At 39.2% G+C, this 20,944-nt stretch overlaps 1 protein-coding gene across 1 annotated transcript in view; it reads left to right on the top strand.

Moving 5' to 3' along the window:
- Positions 1 to 20,944, top strand: part of LOC109044027 (UNC93-like protein MFSD11) — a 38,277-nt gene that overhangs the window by 8,707 nt on the left and 8,626 nt on the right. The window contains exons 3-4 of the mRNA XM_072306265.1: positions 15,854 to 16,011; positions 17,756 to 17,932. Coding sequence (XP_072162366.1) covers positions 15,854 to 16,011; positions 17,756 to 17,932 — 335 coding nt within the window. The remainder of the gene's footprint in view (positions 1 to 15,853; positions 16,012 to 17,755; positions 17,933 to 20,944) is intronic.

Genomic DNA, 20,944 nt, shown 5'->3' with positions numbered 1-20,944 from the left:
TCGGAAAATGAGAGTGAGAAGAGAAAGATTTGAGGTGACTTCAAAATTGATTTAATGATCTGGAAGAGATCCTGCTTGGAGTTTTTATTTTTACCGGACTCAGAGTGAATCGGCTACTATCCTTGGATAGGAAACCTGAAGGGTTACCAGGCGTATAGTACACCGGCTTCTGCAGTGAGCAGGAAAACCAAAAGGATTTGAATATTGAGAGCTATGTGCGATTGCACTTATTATTATTCCAGATTCCGAAGAATCGGCTTCTCCCAGTGCTGCCGTTCTCGCTCAGCCCAAGATTCCGTGATTCGGAACTATTTTATTCCGATTATTTTCAAATATTCCGGGAAAAAGTTCCGAGATCGGCCAGGAATTAATTCCGATTCCTGACGCGGGCTTTTCAAATGGTTTACCCGTTTTATAAGACGGCCACCCCTTAAAATCATTGTCAGGGCGTCATGAATATTAAATGAACAGTTCTCAACTGGTTTGGACGTAATTATGACGCCCTGACAGTGATTTTAAGGGGCGGCTGTCCTATAAAACAGTTAAATCGTTTGAAAAGCCCGCATTAAGGAATGGGAATTAATTGTAATTAATAATTAATTAATTGACATATAATTGACCATCTCCCCGGAATGAAAACTCTGCAAATTATTTTATTTTTATATAAGTTGAAGATTAAACATTAGAGATGTAAAAATAACACATTTAAATGGATCAGCCCATTTACTTGAAGCTTTTCTTTTTTAGGAACATAGGTTTTCCCAGCAGAAAAATATTTGCTGCTTAATAAATTTTCAGAGCACTTTTTTTTTTTCATTTATGCTACATCAACTTTTGAAATTTTTAGCTTTGAACTTGTTTTCTTCAGAGTCACTGCACTGGATGTGTAGTGTGTTGTATAGAAGCTCGACTGACACTTCCGTTTAGGAAAGGAATTTTTTGGTTTTAATGCATAAATTGGCTTTAATTTTCTAATAATTTATTTTCTTACTTGAAAATAACAAACAAATATAGAAAAAGGACAAGGAGAAAAATAAGTACGGCTTGGACAAAAATAGACACGAAATCACTGATAGTTAACTATTTACTTAAAAAAACTACTTAGTAACAAGCACCAAAACATGATGTGAACAGTTGTTCAGTTCATTTCATTATTTTCATATTTTGATTTTCTTTCTTGAGGTTATAGGTTTGGTAGAAAACCGCGGGAAGATGGATACGACACTCGAGAAAATTCTAGAAAACAGAATCCCCATTTCCAGAATGATCATTGCGAGAAAATGTCCAGTTTAATCTCAATACCTCCGATGAAAATATAAAAAATTCCTACAAAAATGGCCTAAATTCCGGGAAAAATCCGAAAAAAGGCAAAAATTTCGGGAAAAAATCCGAAAAAAAGGCAAAAATTCCGGGTAAAATCCGAAAAAACGCAAAAATTCCGGGATATTCCGAGAATTACAAAGATTCCGGGAAAAATTCCGAGAAACTCCAAAAGTTCCGAAATTCGGAATTAGTTCCGGGAAACGGCAGCACTGGCTTCTCCAAATTGGAGGTGGTATACAAACTGTATGAGTCCGAAATAGAGATGACTGGAAGTTGAATAATTTTGAATGCTTGAAATGATGAATTTGCTTCGTTCTGTGTAATGATGACCGCTAATGCTTGACCTTGGTGCCAATGTAGCGGGAAACTGAACTTCGGTCTTGATCCAAAAAACGCCAATTTCTTGCTGAGCTCCGTAGGATATTTCTTCAGCTGCTTGCTGGGCTTGATTTGACTTGATCCTTGTTGAGAGCTTGAGAGTGAGGTGCTTCTTGGTCGACTGCTGCATTCAGAGTGAATTGATTAGCGATTTGCGGGTATATTTATATGCAGATTTCCTTTGTGTGCGAATGCGGGAAACCAACTTGCTTGTGATTGGTCGGTTGGCGAAGCAAGAGTGAATTGGGCGGGAAAGCTGCCGCTGGCCGCTGAATTTGTATTGCGCGGGCTCTATTGTGGCGAAGTTCAAATCTCGTGCGCCGCGGTGACTTGTGATTGGCTGCGGCAGGTACTGCGATTGCGCGCTGACTCGTCATTGGCGGCGGCGCTTGCGTGCTGCTGAACAAAGGATCTCATTACTGCGCGGTTGAAAGTTGACGTCTAGTGCAGAGTTGTTCGCCCGATCACCAAGGTTAAGCTACATTGATCGTAATGCTTGAAATGGAGACCGTTTGGGAACATCGCAATTTTACATCATTTTACACGTTTTAATTTTGTGAATTGGTCTGATATGAGTTGAGAATGCTGAGAAGTTGATTTCTAGAATTTATTATAATTATTATTATTTTTTATAAAGGGGAAATCAGACATACTCCCCCCGTTGAACGAGCGCACGTTCAACAGAGAAGTGTTTCAAAAAATTTGTTAGTTTAGAAGCTCATATTTGGTGGCCCATGTCTGAACTTATGGGGAGGCGGCAGAGCTTGGAAACTGGGCGCCGTAAAGTCCCCGTGGTGGTTTTGACATCGACGACGCGTGTGACGTCATCAGGGCCCGGAAAGCACTTGGTGATTCGTCCTAATCTCCATTGCTGAGGAGGTAAATTATTGTCTTGAATAATGACGAGATCATCAATTTTTATTGGATCAGTTTCTTGAGTCCATTTTGATCGCTGCCTCAAACAGTTGATGTACTCATTTTTCCATGTTTGCCAAAAATGTTGACTGGCTTTGTTTATCAAGCCCCATCTATCCACGCGATTAGAAAGGGTTTCTGTTAGATTTTCTTCGGGTAAGGCGTTGAGTGGGTGACCCACAAGAAAATGACCTGGGGTCAAGGCGTCCATATCTGAGGGATCTGTTGCTAGCGGGCAGAGCGGCCTAGAGTTCATTATTGCCTCCACTCGAGTCACGAGTGTAGTCATTTCCTCGAAGTTGAAAATTTGAGTACCCATGATTCTTTTGAGATGATGTTTTGCGGATTTTATCCCTGCTTCATGTAGTCCACCAAAATTTGGCGCGGAAGCGGGCTGAAAATGCCAATTGATTTCCTTTTTGCTTAGCTTTTCCGCAATGCTTGTTTCATTAGTTTTTAAGAATGCATATAGCTCTTTTAAAGAGTTATTCATTCCTACGAAGTTGGTGCCGTTATCAGAGAACATATTTTTGCATAATCCTCTGCGAGAGACAAATCGAGCTAATGCCCCTTCAAAGGCCTTTGTAGTCAATTCGCTTACAAATTCCAGGTGTACCGCTTTAGTAGCCATACAAATAAATAGGGCTAGATACCCCTTCGTTTGCCTTGCATTTCTGAGTTTGTTTTCTTTGACTTGGAATGGTCCGCCGTAGTCACATGCTGTATTGAGAAACGGATATGCTGCCTGAACCCTCCATTTTGGTAAATCACCCATAAGTGGCTGCGTGAATTTTGGTCTGACTTTAAAACACTGGATGCACTTTTGAAGTTTAGATCTGACCACAGCACGCCCATTAATTATCCAAAATCGCTGATTAATTGCTGCTAAAGTTGAGCTGGGACCGCCGTGAAGTGTCATATCGTGATAATATTCGATTACCAGTTGAGTGAAATGATGATTTTTAGGCAATAAAATGGGAAATTTGAAGTCGTAACTCATGTCTGAGTGCCTGAGTCGACCACCGACTCGCAATAATCCCTGTTCATCTAAAAAAGGACGAAGTTTGCATAAAGAGGCAGGGCTCTCTTTTTTCTCGCTCAATGTTTTGATTTCTGATTTAAATTCTTTGCCTTGAATAATTTTTATCCACCAGTGCCGGGCTTCTTGTAGCTCCGCACTGGAAATCTGTCCAGTTCTTTTCTGGGTAGGATGCCGGGTATTATAGATAAATCTCAACATCCAAACGGTGGTTCTGAGCAGAGGAACAAATCCTGAAAATGATTTTAAGAAAGTTTCCTCCCATGATTCTTGTTTATTTTGTACCAGCGTGACGATGTCCGGTAGTTTGTCGATGATTTCTGCTTTGCTTTCTGGGTCAAATGGACTCAACTTCGGCCATTTTTCTTCTGGCTCTTGCAACCATTTTGGTCCATGCCACCATAAACTGTTGTCTGCCAATCTGTCTGGCATGCAGCCTCGGCTGGCCAGATCGCTCGGATTATCTTCAGACTTGACATGCCCCCAATGTTGAGGTGTTAATACTTCTAAAATTCGAGTAACTCGATTAGCGATGAATACTTTGAGCCGGTAGGGAGGAGTTTGGAGCCATGATAAGACGACTGTGGAGTCTGAATAGGCGAACACCTTCCTGATTGGATGAGCCATTGAACATATGTAGTGAGCAGCATCTAGTAGCTCTGTTAATAGCGCCGCCCCCTGCAACTCCAGCCTAGGGATGCTCATCGGTTTTAGCGGTGCCACCTTAGTTTTCGCCATTAAAAGGCTGGTTTTGACCTCACCGGAGCTGATTTCGACCCTCAGATACACGTTGCCGCTGTATCCTAATTTACTGGCGTCGCTAAACCCGACAAGATCAAATTTTACTCCATTGATCAGAGACACATGACGCGGAATACGGATCTCGGAAATTTTGATGAGTTCTTCGGTGTACTTTTTCCACTGTGCTTGAAGCTCGAGGGGCACCGCCTCGTCCCAATCTATGCCTAATAACCACAGTTGTTGAAGAAATTGCTTGCCTTTTAGCATAATTGGTGATATCAGGCCAAGTGGATCAAAGATTTGGGCGACAACTGAGGCGATACCTCTTTTTGTGTACACCGGTGTGATTTTCTCAACCTTGAATGAGAATATATCGCTGCTTGGCTGCCATTGTAATCCGAGAAGCGATTCGGAACTGTTTGCATCTGAAAATTCTACTGGAGTTTTGAGATTGGACTCCGGCAAGTCTTCCAATATTTCTGGGTCATTGCTTGACCACTTTTTCAGCTCCATGTTGCATTCACCGGCGCATTCGATTATTTCATCTCTTGCGTGTTTTTCCACGAAAAGTTCCTCAGCTAAGAGGTCATTTGGACTTTTGACTGGCCTTGACGGGGGTTCCTCTATCTCCCAATGTCGTCGAAGGCAAGTTTCAATTGGTTCTGAATTGATGGACAGCAAAGCAGTGATTGGTGCTGATTCTGAAGTTGTCACGGCTGCCGTGCGTGTTGCGTCATGCGGGGCGCTAAATTTGCCCGTCATAACCCATCCATAAATGCTGCTTAGCGCTATTGGCCAATTTTCATCGAGAATGATTTTTCTGCCATCATAAATGTGAGGGTACAGGTCGGCTCCAATTAGTAGATCTACTGGGCCTGGTTTCATCCACTCTGGATCTGCCAAAGTCAATGTCCTGAGAGGTTTCCTCATTGTGTTGGGAAGACTTATATTTGGCAGATCGGTGGTGATTTTTGTCATTATTGTTGCTGTTGATGTGAATACTGGCTGCGATTCAATGCGAGACTTGATCTCACATTCCACAGTACCATGAATATCATTGACTGCTTGATTGCCTAACCCTGAAATTGGAGGCGCTTCTTTGTGGATTTTTAGACCCAATTTGTTTGCACAGCGCTTAGTTATGAATGTAGACATGGCAGCGCTGTCGATGAGTCCTCTGACAGGTTGATAACCGCCAAATGAATCTTTGACTAGAACTAAAGCAGTTCCTAGAATGCATGCGTATTCCTTTGGTTTTGAGTTGGAAACCATAGCTGTCTTGGGAGGTTTTGATGAATCTTGATTTGACGTGTCTTCTAAGTGTAGAAGTGAATTATGCCTTTTATGGCATGTTTTGCAGGTGTATTGGTTCTTACAAACCGAACTGGAGTGATTGAATTTCATGCAGTTGAAGCACAGGTTTTTCTCTTTGACGAATGATCGGCGTTCAGGGATTGATTTAGCTAAAAATGATTCGCAAAAATAAATGGGATGGTCTTGAGTGCAGCATGGACATTTTTGTTGAGACGAACTCTGTTTCGGCTTAACTGAGGCCGTGAGTGTCTGCTTTGATGGTGGTTGCTTGTGTTTCGACTTAGTTGACGTGGCTGCCGAACCATCTAATTGAAGGCACTCTTTTTCGAGGAAATCCACTAAGCTATCGATGGTGGGATATTTCGTTTCCGTGCCTCGAAAATCATCAAACCGTTTTCGAAAATAGTTATTTAATTTTTGTACCATGACTGCAGTGAGCATTGAAGAGTACTCAGACAGTTTGTGATCGAGGCCCTCCAATGCCTGGGTATGCTCCCTGTATTTTGTCAGAAGTGAAGGAATTTGCTGGACATCCTTCACTTCTGGCAAGTCAAGCAACCCGTTGAAGTGATGAAAAATATGCCTTCTTTCACATTGAAAGCGCTGACATAATATTTCCCAAGCCACATCATAATTTGAGTCGGTGATGTCTAACCCTTTTACCAAGTCCAGTGCCTCGCCCTTCAATGACGTGAGAAGGTACTGGAACTTTTTAACTTTCGCTGACTCATTTACATTATGGACAGAGACCATGAATAAATTATAAAAACTTCTCCAATCCTCTAATTTTCCAGTGAATTGAGGTAATTCAAGTTTTGGAAGTCTAACATTTGAGGATGAATGGCTTTTAACATGAGTACTATGATTATTGGATACCTCAATTTTCGATGTTTTAGGAGTGAACGAAAGAAAACGGACTTCGGCTGCAAGTATTGTCTCGTCAAATTCTACCTGCGCCTGTTCGATGTCTATTTTGGAATTAATAGGTAAATCTGAATTGAGACCTATTAATTCTGCTTGAATTAGATCGAATTTATCCTGGAACCCTGACAATCGATCAAACAAAGGTTTAAATTGCTCAGAATTTTCATCTGAAAGCTCATCATTGAATGTTTTTTCTATGGCCTTAACCCTAGAAAAAACTATATCTCGTTTTTTCTGAAGTGAGTCTGCTAATTTTTCACTTTCATTTACCTCAGGAGAATGAAGATTGCGTCGTTTCACCATTATGAATTAATTCTGGACTGTAATATGCAAGTTATAATCCGGCCCGAGGGACCAAAAAATGAAGAGTGACGGTTCAAAAAAATGATGAAAAAACAACAATAGACCTAAAGGTTGAAAGTGAATTTTACCGAGGGACCAATTGAAGAAATGATAGGAAAGAAAGAAAAGATGGAATAGGATATGAGGTATTGAAGCGAGACAAGTGAAGAGCCGCAGCGACCCCCCAATTTGCCTTGGCTCGGAAAATGAGAGTGAGAAGAGAAAGATTTGAGGTGACTTCAAAGTTGATTTAATGATCTGGAAGAGATCCTGCTTGGAGTTTTTATTTTTACCGGACTCAGAGTGAATCGGCTACTATCCTTGGATAGGAAACCTGAAGGGTTACCAGGCGTATAGTACACCGGCTTCTGCAGTGAGCAGGAAAACCAAAAGGATTTGAATATTGAGAGCTATGTGCGATTGCACTTATTATTATTCCAGATTCCGAAGAATCGGCTTCTCCAAATTGGAGGTGGTATACAAACTGTATGAGTCCGAAATAGAGATGACTGGAAGTTGAATAATTTTGAATGCTTGAAATGATGAATTTGCTTCGTTCTGTGTAATGATGACCGCTAATGCTTGACCTTGGTGCCAATGTAGCGGGAAACTGAACTTCGGTCTTGATCCAAAAAACGCCAATTTCTTGCTGAGCTCCGTAGGATATTTCTTCAGCTGCTTGCTGGGCTTGATTTGACTTGATCCTTGTTGAGAGCTTGAGAGTGAGGTGCTTCTTGGTCGACTGCTGCATTCAGAGTGAATTGATTAGCGATTTGCGGGTATATTTATATGCAGATTTCCTTTGTGTGCGAATGCGGGAAACCAACTTGCTTGTGATTGGTCGGTTGGCGAAGCAAGAGTGAATTGGGCGGGAAAGCTGCCGCTGGCCGCTGAATTTGTATTGCGCGGGCTCTATTGTGGCGAAGTTCAAATCTCGTGCGCCGCGGTGACTTGTGATTGGCTGCGGCAGGTACTGCGATTGCGCGCTGACTCGTCATTGGCGGCGGCGCTTGCGTGCTGCTGAACAAAGGATCTCATTACTGCGCGGTTGAAAGTTGACGTCTAGTGCAGAGTTGTTCGCCCGATCACCAAGGTTAAGCTACATTGATCGTAATGCTTGAAATGGAGACCGTTTGGGAACATCGCAATTTTACATCATTTTACACGTTTTAATTTTGTGAATTGGTCTGATATGAGTTGAGAATGCTGAGAAGTTGATTTCTAGAATTTATTATAATTATTATTATTTTTTATAAAGGGGAAATCAGACATACAAAATTCTGTGGAATAATTTCAGTCGACGTAGAAAAATCATGATCGTTTAAAAAAAAAAGGAAAACTATGCTATTCTCCTCTGAGAACCTTTAAAAGAGAAAACAAGTTGGATTTTGCAATCGCTAGCGATAGCAATATTCGTCATGGGAACGTTAGCTTCTGGGATATGAAAATGTTAAGGTACAGTTCGTTTGTAGTATCTTCTGAATTGAAGGGGCTATGTAATTTTGTGTTGACATCTCTTTTTTAACATTTTTAATTATTTTCTTTGCATACAAGAAAGCTGTTATGTACCAATTATTTATTTTCGTTGAATTATATATGGTTTTCGGAAGTTAACGCATTTAAGTTTCAGGTTCGCTTTTTCGGCGTAAAGTGTACGTAAGGTGTCCCAAAAGCACCGGGACTTGTTCTGTAACTTCGAAAGTAAGATAGATACAGACATGATCTTGATTTCATTTTAAAGATCAACTCAATACCTATCGATTAAAACCAAGATCAGCTCAATCGGATAAAAATTGACCGAGTTATGGCAATTTGAAATCAGCGAGGAAAGTTTACGCCTACGATTTTTAAGGAAGATTCTTCATCGCCGTAAATCGAAAAGTCGGCCGATAAAGTGATGCTTATTGTGTTTTTTATTTTCGAGGTGTCATTTATCAACATTTTGTACCATCAAACACAACAGTTGACAGTGCGTATTATTGCAAAGTACTAAAGGAGTTGAGAATGCACATTTCCCGGAAACGGTCGGACTTGAAAGCTTCGTGGATACTCCATCAAGACAATGCGCGGCCTCACACATCGAGCTTAACACGTGAATTTATGAGTAAAAATGGAGTTGAAACAATCCCTCATCCCCCTATTAGCGCTGACTTGGCTCCATGTGATTTTTGGATGTTTCCCACGCTTAAAAAGGAGCTTCGCGGACGAAGATTCGTATCGAAGACCGAAATCCAGAATGCAATTCAAAACTTCTTCAACTCCATCCCAGAGGAAGAATTCAGGAAAACAATGTTGGATAAGTGGCAAGAGCGCATGAAAAAGTGCATCCGGTTTGATGGACGGTACTTTGAAAAGCAAAAGGAAATTATGGAAGATTCGAAGGAAAGTGGATACGAATATTAACTTTTTGAATCCTGGTAAGCGAAAAATCTTCCTAAAAACCGTAGGGGTAAACTTTCCTCACTAATTTCAAATTGTCATAACTCGGTCAATTTGTATTCGATTGAGCTGATCTTGGTTTTAATCGATAGGTATTGAGTTGATCTTTAAAATGAGACCAAAATCATGCCTGCATCTATCTTACTTTTGAAGTTACAGAACCAGTCCCGGTACTTTTGGGACACCCTACGTATGATATTTTTACTCTACACATATGCCCGAATACGCATCATAAGGGACCTATGTGCTTCCTAAGTTGCCAAGTATTAATTATTGTTAGATTATTGGTCTAAAACATTCAATACAACCAGTAAAAATTAGCTGTCCCCTACGAGATTCGAACCCCCGCTCCCACAAAAAGTGACACTCTCCCAGGGTCAGAACGGTGTCGTAGTAATCTGAGCTATCTCGCCACTCGGAAATAGATGGAGAAAAAGAGAACAGTTAAGTGATCTCGGACGCTGAGCGGGGCTTCACAAAAGACGTCCTTGAGATTTCAACGGTTCGGCCACTGGCATGGTAAGAGAAAACGGATCAAGCCCATTACTCTGTGAGACATTGTCTACCTATGCTGTCATGTGTCACAAGGTTCATGTCAGAATGCATTTGCGATCGCGGCAGTAAACTGGGGCAATATTTCTGTATTCATGGATTAAATCCATCAATCGAGTTCTGATTTTGGCTCATATATCCGTAACGGGTCCTCCAGAACAATTTTCCGCCTTGTACGATGGTTATTATTTCTTTATATCTATGTTTAAAATTTGAGGTGGGATAATGGCGGCTTCTCAAGAGCAACGAGGTAGGCGATCTTTTGCACCAACGAACAGAAAACTGATGGCGAAAAATAGCCAATGAAAACCTCCCAAAAAAAAGAATTTGCCTAAAAACGGAACTTCGTGGTTCTGCGCAGATTTACCAGTCAGACACGACATCTCAAGGTGGAAAAAAACTCGCTGAAAGCGAATTTTAGCAATCAACACAACTTGACGTAGAGACATGATTGGCTAAAAAATACAACGGTTTTTGATACATCGGAAAATCAACCAAAAATCGGAGACTGGGCGAAACGCTCAAGGTCGCAGAGGTATAGGGAATCCCATAGCGAAAGCAACGGAACGATTGTAATATCATGGGGAACTCCGTTCCCATGACAATACCTCAGACCGAATTTAAATTGTTCTCTACGGTGCCTCCTTTGAATATGACTCAGTCACTCTGGCATTTGTTGTAATGGTCTTGACGCGATGATGAGCATTCTTGTTTCGTCAGCAGAACCTTCGTCACCATAGTCATATCAGAAGAAAGGAAGATACAGGAAAGAGCCAGGGTTTCTTGTGTGAGTGTATAAATATGCGAAAGTTGACGCCATTCTTCACTCTGTGATTATAATTATGATTACTCATCACTCACTCAAAAGCACTTCTCTTTACTGTAAACGACACGTACCTAGATATTTTAAAAGTAACCTTTTACATGCTTGAGATTTTCGTTATTAAAGAGCTTAAGTGCAAGATGTATAAGGACATTTTCCGCTCTTTAAAAAAATTCGTGTATAAAGTTTCATAATTACAGGGAGCCTTACGGCGCGGTTGAGAGAATCTTCAAACTCACTTCCTGGTTTTTTAAAATTGGACCTCAGCTGTGATTTTTTCACAGAATATATTTTAAGACCAGTTTAGCTCTTATTGCATAGCGTTGCATGAGAGCAACACATGGTTTTCAGCTTTATTTCTATGCTGGAGTATTAAATTGTGAATTATAGCAAGAAATGATTTTTGGGGAGCTTTTTAAGTCTGATCTCCTAACTTTAAAAAAAAACTACAAAAATCAATTTCAACTGACTCTATTGTCGAAAAAATACCGTACAATGTAGATTTTCTCTCCAAAATCAACGAATAGCTCACGCAACAAAGGGTTAGGTTGCAATCTCTAATATCTCGATCAAAAACTGCGTTTATGCGCATTGTCTTCCAAGCCCCTTGACTAAGGATTCGCCGAGCAATATTTTCGACCAATTTTATATTCAGTTAAGTGGTTTCTGTGCCAAACATTCTTTTAAAACATTATTTACTTTTACATTTAACGAAAATCATGAAGTAGCACGTTCGTTCTTTAACAAAATAAAAAGAAGTTCGTTTTATATTTGAGACTGCCAACACACTGGGAAAAAAACACATTGAGTCTAGAGTCCAGACTCTTAAAAACATCGACAAGAAAAAGTACTCTTGATTCAATCAGAATCTAGCTTAAATCAAGAACCAAGCCTCTTAATTTAAGCGAATTTCGTTTTGATTCAAGCAAAAATCCGATTGAATAAAGAGTATTTTTTCTTGTCAATGTTTTCAAGAGTCTGGACTCTAGATCCAATGTGTTTTTTTTTCAGTGCAGTGCTTTCAAAGCTGTTGTTCGTTCTTCTGAAATGAAATCTGAAATGAAATCTCTGAAATGAAATTTACGGGTGAAAATGTACACTTGCTGTTGGATTTACGCAAAAATCTTTTTTTTTTTTTGTCTTCAAGTTCGAGCATGCGGTCTAGGTTCCGATTTGGCGTTAGTAGATTTTGAACATTAAAAGAAAAGAGGTTTGAATCATAAGGGACGAAAAACCCCTTGATTCTCAGAATATTCATTACGCTCATCGTTTTTGCGCCACATTTCAGCGAAGAACCATACTTACTATTCGGAACAATTAATTCGCGCATCGTCTGCTCTTCAGTGGTTAGGGCATAATTGGACGTATTTCTATCAAACGGAACTATGTGCATTAAGACATGAGCCTTGAGACCCATGAGAATATGTGCATAACAGAGCTCACGTCATAATGCACATAGTTTCGTTTGATAGAAATACGTCCAATTGAATTTCTCTTAACACAACGGGCCCGAAACTTTGAGGCTACGCTGCCGTGCTAAGGAAAAACGCCGTATAAACATTCGAGAGTTGCCAAATTCCCTTCGATAAAATGTTTATTTTCGATGCAAGTTATGAATATGTTTCCTTGAAATTTTCAGTACTTTTCGGTGGGATTGCGAGCAAAATTATCTGAAAAATTGGAAGAAGAATATTCATATGTTTACCAGGAAATTCGAGTTTTATCAAAGGAAATTTGGCAACGCTTGAAGGTTCATGCGGCGTTTTTCCTTAGCACGGCAGTACGCGCGTGCGTTCGTTACGTACTAATTTTTTTAAATAACTTCAATCCAATAAAAAAAGAGTGCACAGGCACGCCATTAGGCTTTCATTTTTTGCAAGCACTCTCCTCCAGGCCAGACTCAAGCTTGCAACTTTCCCCTCCGAGAACTTTTTCCTTTTTTTCTAATAGAAAGTGTCTTCTTCATTTTTTGCGGTTCATTTTCGCACCAGCTGTTCATTGATACATTTTCCGCTTTCGTTTCACGGGTCAGTCAAGGATACGTGCAGTGTGCAAAAGTGAAGATTCGCTCTGATCTACGCACAACCAGACTGACAAAAAAGTAAAGAAAAAAATTAAACTGCGACAAAAAAAAATAGAAGAGTAACTACATAAAATACCACCTTCAAACCGAGTATTTCGTAATGCTTTGCGCGCAGAGTTCTGATTCGTTTTTCAAATTTTTTTGATTTTCTTACGTCACATCGATAATATTGATCGAGCTCCCTTCCATGCACCGACATTTAGTTGAACTTTTTCAATGCAATTAAGGGTGAAGATCATTGATTCCTTCAATTTTTCCTCTAAATGTGACAAGCTGATTATGGAGGGCACGTACCTCAAACTTGTCTTGTATTGCGTCATCCCTCTCAAATTGCGTGACACTTGGGGCACTTAGTGAACGAGATGATAAAAAAATCTATATGCGGCCCTTTTAAGTTAAGTTTATTCGCGCGTTATTTAATTTTCCTCCAATTAACTTTTTCCATTCTCTCATACTCGGGAATTTCATTTTTTCGGTTTTAAAGGTGACTGAGCATCATCCATACTGACAAGCTGCCACGAGAATGATGGAATAAATACTTTGACCTTCTTCAACAGTGGTAAATGTTTCCAAAAAAGAGGAGCGGACGGTCTAGACTGAGAAAATACCCCTCGACAGAGTCGTTAATATCAGTTTTTTCTATGTATTGACCATTTTACTATTGTCACTTCACGATGTTGAAAAGATAGGTCTGTAGAGGCATTTTAGAGTCATATATATGGAGCCTACCCGACAAATGTCTCTATTCTCAAATTTATCATCTATATAAATAAAACTGTAAGGGTCAAAACCTTGTACACACGTAAAGGTCGATTTATAGCACTCCTTGGCGCTCAACGACACCCAACCTCCGCTGCCCCCTCTTCGTACCACAACCCCTCCGGCATCGAGCACTTGAACATTTCTGCTTCAATCTCATCCCTCCAACTTCTCATCGGGCGCTCTCTCCGCCTTTTCCCAGGCAGAACCTAATCAAGGACTTCCTTTGGCAACCTGTCTTCTGCCATCTCTAAAAATGACCATACCAAATAAGTTGTTCCGTCATAATGTCATGCACTATGGTCTGTTTGGCATCCATGATGTCCCTTGCCATCTCATTCCTGACGCGGATATCTCTCATTTGCTCAAAAACAGTGGACTCACATGTAATACAATATAGTTATGCCCGACAGTTAGTAATTTACCATTTCAATGGCGTTGCAATTTAATTATGTTATTTAGACATTTAACTCTCACTTCTACAAGGGAATTCTACTTAATTTAGCAACGCTGTTATCGGTCCAGCCCGACAGTTGGGTGTAATAACTGGCGAGCCCGCTTCTGAATTATTGTCATTAGCGTCTTAGTCGACTAATTAAACACTACATACTGGCGACTCGCCCGTCTATCACACGCCGCTTTAAACGATTCATCCCAACATTTTTCGAGTGAATACTCGTTACAACAACATTAGGAAAGCTAGTAAACTTTAATCGGTGCAAACTTTTGATTCAATCCGATTTTTAATGCTGAGTTTGGCATTGGTCCAAACGAATTTCGAGCTATCGTGTTTGAACGGTACCGGTACGAGCGTTAAATGGACTGCATTTTGCAATTTGGAACTATAAATTCTGGCTCCTCCGGAAAAACACTTATGTGCATGGGGAAACTAGTGGCACATACGTTGTTTTTAAATCGGGGTAGAATCTATAGGTCCAAATTGAAAAATGTAGTCCAAACATTGTATAATGGCTCTAGTAACTTACTTTTATTTTCATACTTACTTAATATTTTCACATCTGGAACACTCACAGGAGAGAGGACACTACAACCAAAGTTTCAAAGCATAGAACTTGACACCAGTCCCAAGGAAGTGTTTTACAAACACCTCAGAGTTTCGGCTCAGAAAAGACCGAAGAAAAAATCCTACGAAAAATTCAAGTTAAAGCAGTTTGAATTTACAGTTTAAAATAATGCACATTTGAGAAGAAAAAAGTCATGCAAAGTTTTAAAAAAATCAAATACTGCGATCAGTGACACATTCAAATGATAAAATACTAAATTTAGAAACAAGAAATAATAATGTTTTTATTGAAATTTTAAACAGCACGTGGTATCTTCAAATAAAAAAAAGGAGTCAAATCAATGGCTTTTGAATTTTTAGTCCAAGGTTCAAAAGTTTCATATCCAAACAAAACCCTTTTGCACTAGTATTATTTTTGCTATACCAGGCACGCTTTGGCCATGTATCATGATTTAAGCATTTTCAGGTAGCGGGCTCAGATTATGATTAGAATTCTCTGCGTATTTTTTTTTTTTTTTTTTTTTTTATTATTTTATTTTGAGAGCAATGCTTTTTGACCCGTTTTAGGCTCCTGTCTTTAGGGCAGGACAGTGTCCTATCAGAATGTTACAAAACATGTACTGATGATGTTAAGTTTTCTTGATTGATGTCGCTACCCTGCTAAAAATGGTGAGTACAAATGAGTAGAGAATCAAAGTCATATGAGTATAGAATTTCAATTCATATGAATAGAATTTCAACTCATATGAATAAATTTTCAACTTATATCAATTGAATTTAACTCATATGAGCAGAATTTCTCTATTCACTTTTCGCCGACTCACATGACCAGAGATTCCAACTCATATGACTAGAGATTTCAACTCACATGTGCTCAGCGTTAAATCTACCGTGTCCGGTATCTCAGAAACTAGTCACCGCATCAAAAAAATTATAAGAACAAAACGTTTTTATTTTTCAAATTTACATAGTATGTCGGTGTCTCCTGGTCAAAAACAGCACTTTTGAAAAATGAAAAATATTTAATTCATATGAGTTGAACTTTTCTACTCTTATGAGTAGAATGTTCCAGTGATATAAGTAGGATTTCTACTCATATAAGTAGGGAGTTCTACTCATGTGAGTCGGCAAATTCTGAATAGCCTACTCATCATTTTTAGCAGGGTAATACTTGGATAACATACGTTTGGATTGCAGGAGGCTCTTCTTGCTGGAGATGGCCACGGTGGTCAGAAGGGATATGTCTGCCTTGCTATCGATTGCGCTTTTTTGTCCTTGAGCTTGTGGCTGGGACCCTCAATCTTGACGGTGACCGGAGTCAAGGTCTCTCTCATCATTGGCGCACTTGGCGATGTGTAAGTCGTTTACTTTGACTACATATGGACCGCGTTAAGCAGAAAGGGACCAAGCCGCCAGCTCTTGCCAAATGTAACTGGGCGATTTAATTTTTCACATGAAAATAGTTGTGCAGATTTTGTGCAAATTTTAGGCTTCCAGGACTTTATGTCCACCTACCTTTCGTCCATTAAATGGACGGAGTTAAACAGAAAGGAACCAAGCCACATCGGGATCGAACCGAGAAAAAGAGGTTTAAAGTTTGGCTCCTGCATATGACTCAATGTAGACGATAAACTTCAAGTTTAATTTCTGCAAAATTTGCTCCAACAAAAACTTTGAATTTTCGGCGATAGATAGTAAAGCAGTGGTTGAGTTCAAAACCACTCATAATTCAATTTTTTCCAAAATGTGGGTTGGTTCCTTTCTGCTTAACTCAGTCCAAATAAATGTCCACCGCTGACTATGCCCACTAAGCGGTAAGTCCAGTCTTTATTAAGTCCACATGATTTAATGTCCAACCATGAATATGTCCAAAATTATCCAAATTGTGGACATGTTATGTCCACATTTTTTTCTTCTCATTTAAATGACAGGAACCACCTCAAAAATAAATGCATACTACTACTAGTTAGTTAGTTAGTATATTTTAAGACGTTCAACGTCACAGGCTATTAACGTCTTTACAGAGAATTTTGAAAATGGGAGTATATACGAAAATTTAGATTTTTAAATTAAGAGAGGTGAGGAGTTCCTTCATTCTTAAAAACATGTTACTCATGAATCAAGTCATGAAAGAGAACAGACTCTAAGGGCAGATAAAAACATATAATCATGTGTACACTGTACGGATATTGATAAGATGAAAACCAAAGTGGGAGCCTAGGAAACGCTCCAATGCCAAATTAAACATTTTTCAGTAACAGATGCAGTCAAAATTGAAAGTCCTCTTTAACTAGTTTTTTCGTGGGCCTTCAATCTTGTAGGATACTGTGCAACGCCTCTGACGCGAAATAGTTGCTTAAAGCGTTGCGGCGCGGCAGGCTATCAGCGTGACACGCGCATAGGCGCCTACAAACCTAGCGGGATACTTCACGCGTTGCGCAATGCGTGAAGTATCTCGTTAGGTTTGTAGGCGCCAGTGCGCGTTCTGCGCTGCTAACACGCCGCTCCGCTCTTTGTTAGGCTTTAATATTTAAACTCGCGGAGTCAGCGTTTTTCAACTCATGATTTTGAAATGTTTGTACTTTCTGCATTGATTATTTCCTTTTAAACTGATGAAAAAGAAATATGTATTACTGGAAAATATAATGTGTTTTTTGTAAATATAATAGTCGTTCCGTGTCAAATTTAATGATTTCCAAAGCATTCAAATTTGTTCTTTTATGTTTTGGGCTTTTAGTGGACTTTACATTTGTGGACTTAATTTAGTGGACGTTTAAGTAATGGACTTAACAATAGTGTGGGCTTTAGAACTGTGGACGTAAAAATTGTGGACCAAAAGTCTGTGGACGTAAAAAAAGTGGACATAAAGTCCGTGTACCAATTTTAGTGGATTTTCGGCATAGTACGATGCGAATTCCTCTAAATTTTCAAAGGAATCCGCAGAAACGTTATAACCACGATTAGAAAAGAAGGCGAGGCCTAGAATCGATTATGAGCAATGTAAGGGTGACTTTTTTTTTCTTCCATGCACAATTTGGGAATTTTGACCGTTTGTTTCTTCATCCTCTTTTCAAAATAAGATTTCCATATTTTGTACAGGTTGTACTCTGCTGCATTCTACTTTGATGACGTGAAGATCATTTACCCTATCTGCGCTACAAATGGGCTTACGCACGCTCTGCTGTGGACTGCTCAAGGCACCTATCTCATCGAGAACTCCTCGCCGAAGACAATAGCCCGGGATACTAGTGTCTTCTGGCTAGTCATATGTGCAGCGTAAGTGTCTCGTGACTTTTTTTATCCCTTCCCCGCACAGGAAAACAAATGGTGTCCAATAGGATGAGCCATTTTTTGTATAAAATCGATGTAAAAGTTTTATGCAATAATTAAGTGAACGAGGAAAGAACAATGTTACAATTTATTAAACGGAGGAGGGGTAGAAAAAAAGTCCGGGGGGTTTCCTTCAGAAAATTTTCGTACTTTTAAAGTATCTAATATGCAATATGAGTCAATTTTGTCATGAATAACCACCATAACGACCCAATTTGTGACATTGAATCCCATGTTTTATTTTTCATTAAGAATAGACGTGAATTATTATAATTGACTCAAGAGATCATAACTTACTCGAAGCATTTTAATGAAAATCTTGAATTTGTCCCTCGAATTGCTAAATTCTGACTTAAGACAACTTCAACCATAATGGGTATGAATCTATGATTAACTCTATAAATTTCTAGTGTCCACCGAACGCATCCTTCCTTCTTGCTCCCTCCGTTCCTTTCTATGTTCTTTTGTTCCATCTTTTTCACGGGCGAACGGGGGAGTCTGGGGGAGACGTACCTTCATCGAACGATGTGTGCCATGCTATTTTGAATTTTTGCGCACAAATAGTGTTTGCAAAAGCTGCAATCATGATGAATAAACAACATGGCAATCTGATGTAACTGTTAAAACCAACATTTTGGGCAAGAATAGTATAAAATAATTATTAAATAAAAATTATAAAAAAAATACCTTGCATCATATTAATTAAGGATTGTTAATGAGGAAGGTTTTTGTTCATTCTTTTTTAAATTGCAACTTTTCAAGGTCGTGGTTTTTTCTATGTCAGGCGGCTTTCACGTCTAGCTCCCTCGCCCAATGTTGACTGCTACACTGCCACAGACAAGAGTCGTAAAAAGCAGCATGAATGGCTCGCGGCGATCACAATGTCATCTGTGGCAAGACGCGAATGATCAACTATCGATATTTCCCCATTTGAAGCTATAATAAAGAATCGATTACCAAGGTGTTCGTAGCGAGCATCCTGTCTATCGATTCTTCTCCGTAGGTTTCAATGGAAGATCAATCGATGTATTGCAAAGTACGCCATGCCACTGAATGTCATGCCGTGCAAAAGTAAAATGAGCGGGGTAAATGAATGGGGGCAAAGGGGTACGTGAAAGGTCCTTGCTTCCCACGTGATTTTAATGCAAGTTGGGTTGGTGCTGCTGTTGCACGGCAGATCGATGGTCGGATGTGAGGTTAGCTGCACTGCAGTGAGCAGTGAGGTAGTTTGCGGCGTTGCCAACCTCGTGTTTACTCTTAAAACAGAATCTCTCTGGCGAGGGATTATGCTTAAAGTGTACCAGAAAAGTACTTCTGCACTGAAAAAAAAATCTCGGTGTATTTACTAAGAAAAGGGTCAAATTACCAACAATTCAGGGTTCTATTTGATCCCAGTTTTTTCTTGGTAAAATTACCATTTATGAAATTGGTATCGGAGAAATCTTGGTAAAATTATTGAACTATCTCGGTAATTTTACTGGACCTTGGTAAAAACGCCAATATTTTTTATCGACTGTGGTATAATTACCGAGATAAAATGGCAAAAATACCGGGAATTGATTACCAATAAAAGTGGTATTCTTACCTGAAAAAACAGTAAAAATACCGGTTCTTAGGTAAGCTTACCAGTCTGTCTTGGTAAAATTACCAATAATTGGTAAAAAAAAGTGAGATGGTAAAAGTACCAACGAACCTTGCCAAAACGCCGAGAACTTTTTTTCAGTGTGTTTGAATGTACATTCTGGATTTCTGCAGAAAAGACCACTAAGCGACGTATGAGTTGAAACACTACGCAACATATTTTCCCTTCAAAATTTCACGAACAAATTACACAAAGGGAAGTCTGTATATCAACTACAGAACGAGATATTAAGTGTTTACGAGTAACATAGTTGAAATGCTTGAAATGAATATGACGTCATTTGTATAATCTGATTTACATTGGTCTGTTTTCGAATTGAGGGGCTTGGAGGACAAAGCGCATTAGTGTAGTTTTCGAGAAAATTGACTTATTAATGATTTCAAGTAAAGCTAGTCTTAATGCATATTCTGTGAATAATTCGCTCCCAAATTCCGATTTTTAAGCATCGAAAAATCAGTTTGAACTTTCTTTCCGCCATAAGGACCCGTGTAATTCTGAAACTTCAAACACACATACATTGTATACACATTTTAATGTGTACATTGTATTATTGTAATACATTGCATTTCTCTAAGTATCAAAAACTACACTTACGCGCTGTGTCCTCCAAGCCCCTCAATTACTTGTCAAAATTCACCTAGAAGTTGATTTCCGAACTTCCCGTTGTATAAATCGCTTTCTACGTAAGATTTTGAAGAGAAAACAGGCATTTTTTTTTTAACTACGTTGTATGTACTTGCCCATCCTTAAAATAAGGGAACAGCTGCACCTGATCGGTGAATGAGTGAGAGGTTAAAGATGCGGAAGTACAAGTGTGTGAAAAATAAAAAATAAACAAATAATAAATAAAAAAATAAATAATAAAGAAAGAAATCAATAATCAATAAAGAAATAAATAATAAATAAAGAAATCGATAATAAATAAAGAAATAATTATAGATTGAGCGACATTGTGCGACACGCTTTGGTTTCATTCGAGTAAAGGTTGATCAAATTTAATACGCTAAGCTTGTCACGGTTACAAAGGCAGGTGAGACTTGCTTACAATTTGCTCATTCGTCCGGTCATTGACTGCACCGGATGGTTGCAGGGATGCTGTCATAGGGCTACGCATATAATGTAATCATGAGGAGTTTACGTAGCAGAATCAGAGAGAGAGACTTCAAGATGGATGCTTCAAATCTGCCCTTTAGCCATATTTTACTGATTTTATTGGTTGCCTACCATGGAAACCATAAAGATTTTTTTAAAAAAATTGACTTTCTTTGCTGTAAACGGGACGAATCTAATACTTCGAGAGCAGAGTAAAGTAAATC

The sequence above is a fragment of the Bemisia tabaci genome, chromosome 1 (assembly GCF_918797505.1).
Source record: "Bemisia tabaci chromosome 1, PGI_BMITA_v3".
Taxonomy (NCBI): domain Eukaryota; kingdom Metazoa; phylum Arthropoda; class Insecta; order Hemiptera; family Aleyrodidae; genus Bemisia; species Bemisia tabaci.
This window is presented reverse-complemented; position numbering and strand designations above follow the sequence as displayed.